The 8,641-nt window shown below is 44.5% G+C and overlaps 1 protein-coding gene across 1 annotated transcript; it reads right to left on the bottom strand.

Moving 5' to 3' along the window:
* Positions 1–3,872: 3,872 nt before the first annotated feature.
* LOC308163372 (glycerol-3-phosphate acyltransferase 4-like) lies at positions 3,873–8,411 on the bottom strand (the record flags this gene model as incomplete). The annotated part of the gene is made up of 7 exons (XM_080537561.1): positions 3,873–3,992; positions 4,340–4,433; positions 5,465–5,554; positions 5,681–5,755; positions 6,537–6,831; positions 6,964–7,033; positions 8,256–8,411. 7 exons carry the CDS (start codon positions 8,409–8,411, stop codon positions 3,873–3,875), a joined length of 900 nt encoding a protein of 299 aa, XP_080393687.1.
* Positions 8,412–8,641: the final 230 nt, after the last annotated feature.

Below are 8,641 nucleotides of genomic sequence, written 5' to 3'. Positions count from 1 at the left end.
CATTTGTGTAAAGCCTGGTACATATATAATCTTAACAGATTTTTTATCTGAGAGAGACCCCACACATGAAGATAAAAAATCATGGATTGAACAGTTTTGATCGTATTGTGTGTGGTGTGCGCCGATATTCCCAATACAGCACACCACAGACATAAAGATCTCGTTACGACAGTCTAGAGTCTCGTTCCCCAAGCCAGAAATCTCGCATACTTATGTTCTTATCAAACGTGATCTAATGTAGTACCCTGACTGACCTGTACGAGGCAGCCATGTGCGATAGGGCATATAAAGTGCCGAAGAACGAAAAGTCAGCTCGCTTCTTGATTGGCTACATTCCATCCACGTCACAATCGGACTCGGGAGCAGGGTTGCCAGATGGGATTGACATTTTCCAGTCTAGCCACAGTCTAAAACTGCTAATTCCACCCAAAAACCCGAGCCCATCTGGCAACCCTGCTCGGTTGTTGTCGGGAGTTGCCCCCACAATTAGGATTTGAACACATTTAATATTACCGATTGTCGGCCCCGACCATTTTCCGAGCAGATTGTCTGGAGAAATTGACTCTTAACACACCTCACACCACAGGATAATCTTGTAGGATAATCTTTAGAGCCATCCGATAATCGGGCGTTTGCTGTCCTTAGTCGGAAGGGGGAAAATCGGCCAGATTATCTTTGTGTGTACCCGGCTTTAGTTGCTGAAATCAAATACTTGACTGAGTGATGTCACTCCCACTAAGGCGGAGTTTGAGTCATTGTTATTCCAGGTTTATAGGCTATAATTTGGGGATTAGGTTAGCCTCACACCAACCCACTGTTTACATACAAGGCCAACATGATTTGATAATTTATTTTACTAAATAAAATGCACAAACGAACATGGTGTCTTGACACAGGTGTCCTGACACACAAATACACATCAAAGGAGAGCACTTACAGAGGCACTTGCAGGGCTGGCAGTAGCCTGAGAGGTCCTCACAGACGCCGTAGCAGAGGGGGATGGAGGCAGAGAGAAAGGGATGTTCTGAATATAGGTGGAGGCAGGCCTGGAGTGGGACTTGGATACAGGCGAACGGGTCCTCACGGAGGCCATAGCAGGCCTGGAGGGGGGCTGGGAGATGGGGGAGGTTGTGGTCCTCACGGAGGCCATAGCACTGCTGGTAGGACCAGTGGAGGTAGTAGCAGGGCTGGACAGAGTCTGGGGGAGAGTAAAGTAGAGTACATCACCAGGAGAGTATATTGTGATTTTTCAGTTGGTTGATATTGTGATTGTGCATGTATCTATGTGATTGTAGGCAGAAGCCACATTAGTCACACCCCCTCGCCGCACTTACAGAGGCACTAGCAGGGGTGGCAGTAGCCACGTTCAACCGCGTTGCACCACAAACAAGGGGTTAAACTCGTTTGCAAACTATGCAGTAAAAATGTGGAACGCCCTTCCTATAATCTTAAAGGAGTGCAAAACACTGCCCACCTTCAAAACCACTCTCAAAAAACATTTACAGGAGGCTGCAATCCGTAACTGGACCCTCTAAATCAAAAATCAAATTAAAAGACTACACCCCCACCTGGACTACCCTCTATATATTCTTGTTGTTTTGTTGTTATGTCTCCCACACCCCCCCCCCCCCCCCACCTGAAATACCCTCTGCACATACTAGTTGTTTTGTACCACCCCCCTACCTGGTCTACACTCTGAGCAAACGCAATGTTATTATGTCGCCCCCCCCCCCCCTCCCCCCCGCCTAAATCTACTGGTGTTTTTGTACCCCCCCCCCCCACCATGACCACACACTGTACATACTTGTTGTTTTGTCCCCCCGCCCGAACTACCCATTGTACATATTATATGTCTGTCCCCCTGCCCGAACTACCCACTGTACATACTTTGTGTTTTGTCCCCCGCCCCCACCTGTGGTGTATGTCCCCACCTGTCCTACCCGCTGTACATACCTTATGTTTTGTTGTATTGTTCTTCCCATGTTGGATGTATGTTTATCTTGTAGATAGTACTAGTTATTTGTCTGTATTATCTTGTAGATAGTACTAGTTTTTTATCTGTCTTACATGTAACGATGAATTGAGTATCAAGGTCCCCAATTGAAATAAGCCAGTGGCTTTCTTGGGTTTTTATCCTGTTAGTTGACCTTGTATGTAATATGTACTTTCATGTACCTACTTCTGCAAATCTTCTAATAAAGTTTTCAATCAATCAATCAAAGCCTGAGAGGTAGAGGTGATAGAGGTGGTCCTCACAGACGCTGTAGATTGTGCATGTATCTATGTGATTGTAGGCAGAAACCACATTAGTCATACACGAGTTACACTAATAACATCACTAATAACATCACCAAATCAATGTAATACCTCAACAGGCTTCCTAGCCACAAGGTTTGGCTTGGCTGCAGCACCAGAGGCCCCTCCAAACCGGGGTTTTTTAAACTGAAGAGAAGAATGGCAAATTTAATTGGTCAGCAGAATAAAGTTATGACAAAACAGTGCTTGGATAAAATGAATGAATAACATGGCAAAATGTTATGGACATATTCACCATTGAGACAGTCAATGCAGGCCCAGGCCGGAGAGGACTCTGCACAGGCATGGCAGGGACTGAGGCTGTGGCAGCAGCAGGGGCCATGGCAGGAGGTGGAGCTGGACCCTGCACCGTAGTAACAGCAGTCACAGAAGCAGACGTGGGTGCCGATGGAACACTGGATGACTGCTGAAGACACACAGAAACAACAAGTATCAATTACCAGAATAAGAGAGACTGATAATGGGATCATTTTTCAGCATAACAAATAGTTACATTTCATTACCTTCTGGGAGTGAAATCCACAGACGCAACGCCGTGGCCCACCAAACAGCAATGTCTGGCCATGTGCCTGCGCTGGACATTTCTCAATCTGTAACCAAATGGAATGCTCAATTTCCTTGCATATACAATCTAGCCTATGTGTTCACTCTGAAGTTGGTGTATTTCACAGACAAACATTACCTTCTGGTAGAGGGTATACCACCTCTTTTGTCTGGGGGCTGGCTTGTTCCCTACATTAGAGGGCCATACCCCAGTGGTGGCAAATGCCTTTAGGCGAGACAGCCACTCACTGGACCCCATGGCCCTGTGCTTCTTGGTCGCCATCTGAGGCCAACAAGAGGAAGAATGTCAATCTAACTGTCGAGTCTGCAGTAGCAATATTTTATAAATGAAATCTGTCTTACCTGTCATCAATTCACCATAGTGGTGACCATAGTGGTGACTCCATAGTCCATAGTGGTGACTCCATAGTCCATCCATAGTGGTGACTCCATTGTCAGTAAAAAAAAATAGTTCACGGTACACTCCATAATAGTTCACCAAGTAATGCACTTTGCAAGGTAGAATGTTATCAACAAGTGTCTTGAACGACAACATGTTGCCAGCGTGGTAGATGTGGACAGCCCTTCAGAGAGGACGAGTTCCTACCTTGATTGCCACGGGGTAGAAAGTGCAGCCGAACCCAAAGCTGCCCTTCTTGAACATCATCACCGAGGTGTTGTTGATGCAAGTACCTACGTGGAAAATATATCAATGACATGCCATCATTTGCATTAGACATTAGCACAGTGAAACAGACATAGCTTACAATCATCTATGCTGACAATCTATGCAATGTATTAACTATTCCCAAGTCCCAACCTCACCATACTAACCCTCTGGGAAGATGAGAATAGGCAGTTTAGTTAGTTTAGTAGTTTGACTGCCACATGGTCACTAAGCCTGAAATAAAAAAAATAAAAAAACTCGTAGTCAATACTTTTTAAGTCCCTTTAACAATAGTCTGAGAATGACAAATTGTGTGTGTGGTGTTTCTCAACAATCAGCTGCAGTGTTACCTTTTGGCCACATGGTGTCTGTCTTTGACTTGAGATCGCTCAAACCAGATGTGGGGGCAGGATTTCACCATGGCTCTCTGGACGACCTCCATAAGCCCTCCGTGTGCCTGACCAACCTGAAGAAGAAGGTTCACACTCAGCTTCATAACAACACAACTCCAGATGTGGGTGACACATTTACAATAATATGCTGTCCATATGATACCACATGTAGCAGAGGTGATTTGGAATCCCTGCCTGTAACCTCTAAGCCTAGATATACATGTACCACGAGGATGTCCTCTTGGTATACTGCTTTACATCTGTGGTATCCAGGCAAGAGGTCCCCAGTTCAAACCCTGCCAGTGGCACACACATGATGCTAACCATGCCCATAGGATTCATACACAACTTATAAGAAAGTCACCCCTTATTAGGGTTAGGGTATCAACACTAGACAGTTTCATCCTGGGAATATCCATACCATAGCATAGCAGCCATCATTGGCCAAGATGATGACATCAATGGGAGTTGTGTGATTGGCCACACAGCTGCCTCCATTCTTAGGTTTGTTCTCACTGTGGACAGAGCAAATGGACTGAATGATAGGCTACAAAGCAACCAACAATCCGTGAGTACCCTGTAGCATCCTAATGGACATACAGTAGCCTGAGTAAGTAATGGGACAGTGAAGAATGTTTTCTTCTTGTGGCTCTATACTCCAAAATGTTGGATTTGAAAATCAAACAATTACTATTAGGTCAAAGTAGGGATTCTCCGTTTTTATTTGAGTATCCATGTAGGCTAAATAATATGGTTTCACTATTTAGAAATCACAATACATTTGATAAATTGTTAAATCACCAAGAGTAATGGAACAATGGCTTGACAGATGTTTCTGCTAAGTCAGGTGTGTTCCATCACATCATTTGCACAGGCATAACAGAGCTATCACTGTGTAGTATTGATTCTAGGCTTTGTGTTTGCCTTTGGAGTCTGCTATTGGTGTGTCAACATAATGACCAAAGAGGTGTCAATGAAAGTCAAGGAAGCCATTATTAGGCTGAAAAATCTGAAAACAACTATAAGAAACATAGCCAAAATCTTACACTTGCCAAAATCAACAGATTGTAACATAATTCAAAAGAAAAATCTTGTGGGGTCAATGGGTCACAGACTTCCGGCAGTTATTGCATGCAAAGGATTGTCAACCAAATACTAAACATCAGTGCTTAATTTGGACATTATATGAATCTGTCCCATATGGTACCATGACATACAGTAGGAGGACTATGTATAAAACATTTTGTAATTTCTAAATGGTGAAACCAATGTACACAAATACTATGAAAAATAAGATAATGTCTACTTAACCTAATAATTGTTTGATTTCAAACCAAACCTTTTGAAACAGAAGTAGTATATAGCCAAAAGAAGAAAAAGTGCTTCACTATCCCATTACACTGTCTCACTGTATGTCATGCTCTGAGCTCAGCACAAGGTGGGTATTAAGTCACTGAATAGAATAAGTGAGAGCTCTCCTGAAGTTGCTGTGTGTTTCTGTTGTGCCAGAGCCCTCACCTGCCAGTGAGTATTTGGTATACAGTACCTGTGGTGGTAAGTGATGATGGCGGTGAGGGCTCTCACACAGATGCGGAAACACATCAGATGAACTTTCTCACTGAGGTATGTCCTCAACCTGAGGAGAGAACACACTGGGAATAAGCCTTTCACTCACAGAGAAATCTGCCATAAGAACAGTACACCTTGTTCTGTATAAAGTATGTCAGTCTGGGTGTATTCTAGGAAAGTGTTGGAAACTTACTTGCCGTTTGGAAAAAAGCCCAATATAGTAGTCAGGACCAAGAACAGACCAACACTAATGGCAGCCAGAGTCACCCTGTAGAAGAATGAATTGAATCTGAATGTTAATCTTGTCCACCACAGTGGTACATCAACCTACTGAACAGCATGAGAGAACTACGTTGCTGTGTCATAACATAGCCTTGTCCAGAGCGGTTCACTTATTCTTCATAAGGACATCCTCTTATTCACTGTTCTCATAAACTCATCTCATTCTCGTAACTTGTGGCGTACGAGTCCAACACCAAAACAAAAGCTCTTTATTCCATTTCTTAGACTGTCATAGAAGTTTCCTGAACTGGCCCGACCCTCTCTGGCCTGAGCCTCTCTTGATACTCTCTGACCTGACCCTCTCTGTCCTGACCCTCTCTGACCTGATACTCTCTGTCCTGACCCTCTCACTCTCTGGCCTGAGCCTCTCTGTCCTGACCCTCTCTGACCTGATACTCTCTGTCCTGACCCTCTCTGTCCTGACCCTCTCACTCTCTGGCCTGAGCCTCTCTGTCCTGACCCTCTCTGACCTGATACTCTCTGTCCTGACCCTCTCTGTCCTGACCCTCTCTGACCTGACCCTCTCTGACCTGATACTCTCTGGCCTGAGCCTCTCTGACCTGATACTCTCTGTCCTGACCCTCTCTGTCCTGACCCTCTCTGACCTGACCCTCTCTGACCTGACCCTCTCTGGCCTGAGCCTCTCTGACCTGACCCTCTCTGTCCTGACCCTCTCTGTCCTGACCCTCTCTGACCTGACCCTCTCTGACCTGAGCCTCTCTGGCCTGAGCCTCTCTGGCCTGATACTCTCTGACCTGAGCCCTGACCTGACTGGCAGCAGAAAGCCGTAGCGTATGAGGAGGCCCAGGCCCCAGAGCACGCTGAGCCTCAGGCTGATGTGGCGGAAGTTGTAGTTGCTGCGAGTCAGCAGATTCCAGGACTCCAGCTCCTCGGCTGAGAAGCGCTTGGTCACCTCGTCGTCCACGATGCTCTCCACTCCGCGCCGGCAGAAGTAAAAGATGTCAGCCATCTCAAACTCAGGCTCAGAGCCCAGACCACTGCCAGTCCCTTGGATCGCCTGGATCTCCTGCTCCAAAGAGGAGGGCTCTTTAGCAATGATACCTGAGAGAGATGGAGAGAGGGAGAGAGATGGAGAGAGGGAGGGACAGAGAGATAGACATATAGAAAGATTAAAGTTGCTGACCGTGAACAATTCCCATAAGTGAAAGAGACTACTGATATCAAAGCCTTTACCATTGCTATAGGGTTTATGCAGATGTTGATTCTTCTCTTTTGCTACTCTCTCCATATGCAGAGTGGCCCACTAAAAAGATACGGTAATATTAATATAATTTCATTATTAGAATGAAACAAGAAATGTGTGGACACTGACTAACTGTCATCAAGCAATGCATTACATTTCCACTTTTGTGCTACCACAGAACTGACATCACCTCACATGCCAATCAATTAGTCTTTTATGGGGCAGAGATTAGCAATCAACATAATTTCAGATGGCCAACTCCAGTAGTTGTGGGTTAACACACTTCACTCAATGTTATGTAATAACAGAATACTGGGAGGACAGCAGACTGTACGTCTAGATGTAATATCCCTGCCTAAATGATTTCCTCGCCAACTTGCCACATCTAATTAACTAATGTTTGTTTTTCTTTGAAAGAACCACAATCCTTTGTTAGAATGAGGTAGTAGATGATAATAATTATTGTATCCATGAAATGCCCAACACCACATCAGTGAATTGATCTACAGTAAGATGGCCTGAGGCATACCATATGTGGGTGGTGCTGCAATCCTAGAAACTGTTCAACAGCAGCAGGGAGGAATTGTGAAATGTAGTGCAGAAAAGTCAGCCCATACAGCAGGGAACACTGTCGAATGTCTAATGCAACAGGTTGGTGTCTGATCATGTGTTAAGGGCAGACACAACCGGACCAAGCCCTTGAAATCCAGGGGCCAATCTTTTTTTACATTGAATCCAGATCCCTAATTAATCCTCATTAATTTGTTGATACTCTATTCTCATTCTTCCGCTGTGCATTAATGTGATGTTGTGCTCTAGATAAAGGTTCTGTTCAAATAAAACATAAATGTCACCAGGTTAACTCAGAGTTCACCATTAATGTCTAATGTTCACATGCATCGTTAGCAACACGTAGACTCGATGTAATGGACCATGTGTAAACTCCTCATGTTTTCTTCTAACTTGAAAGCATGGTAATACCACTAGGTAGTCTTAATGGAATCTAGGATCCAACATGATCAAGGGTCTGTCACACAGGGATGAGCAAATCATTATCGATCATAAAAAATATATTGGAGTCAGATATAACGTAATGATAACTTGTGTTAGTTGGTCATGTGACCACTAGTGTGTAGAGTCTTCTTTATAATGTCCCTGAAGTTGTCTTTATTCGTAACCCGTCCAGTCCTTTCTCCATCCTTGAAGTAGGTGAACTGTCCTATATCAAAGATAATTCAAGACAGACATTGAGTTGAGTCTGTGTCTGACCAGGTGAATTCACCTCAAAGACCTTGAGAAGGGTCTTCATGTAGAGTCTCCGGATCCCAAAGGAAACACCAAGGATAGCTGGCACAACGATGAAGACCAACCACACAGTTAGGGAGATGCCAAGGAACATGCACAGTAGGTTATCAACGGGGAAGACGAACCAGTCCATGTTGGCACAGTTGGGGGGTTAAGTGCAGCAGGGTAGTGAAGGTTGGAGGATAGCTAGACCGTGTTGCATTATAGCCTCAGCTTTTGAAGCCTGTTAGGGGCTGTTAGAAAAATACATTATGTCTGTTAGAAATATAATTTTTGCCCAATATCTTTCATTATAGAGATGCAGCAACGTTAGAGCAGAGAGTATCCACTTCACAGCTCTCATCTGTATCCAAGCACCTGCAA

The sequence above is a fragment of the Nansenia antarctica genome, assembly GCF_963989245.1.
Source record: "Nansenia antarctica genome assembly, chromosome: 8".
Taxonomy (NCBI): domain Eukaryota; kingdom Metazoa; phylum Chordata; class Actinopteri; order Argentiniformes; family Microstomatidae; genus Nansenia; species Nansenia antarctica.
Note: the sequence above shows the minus strand (reverse complement) of the source record. Positions and strands in the feature narration are given on the sequence as shown.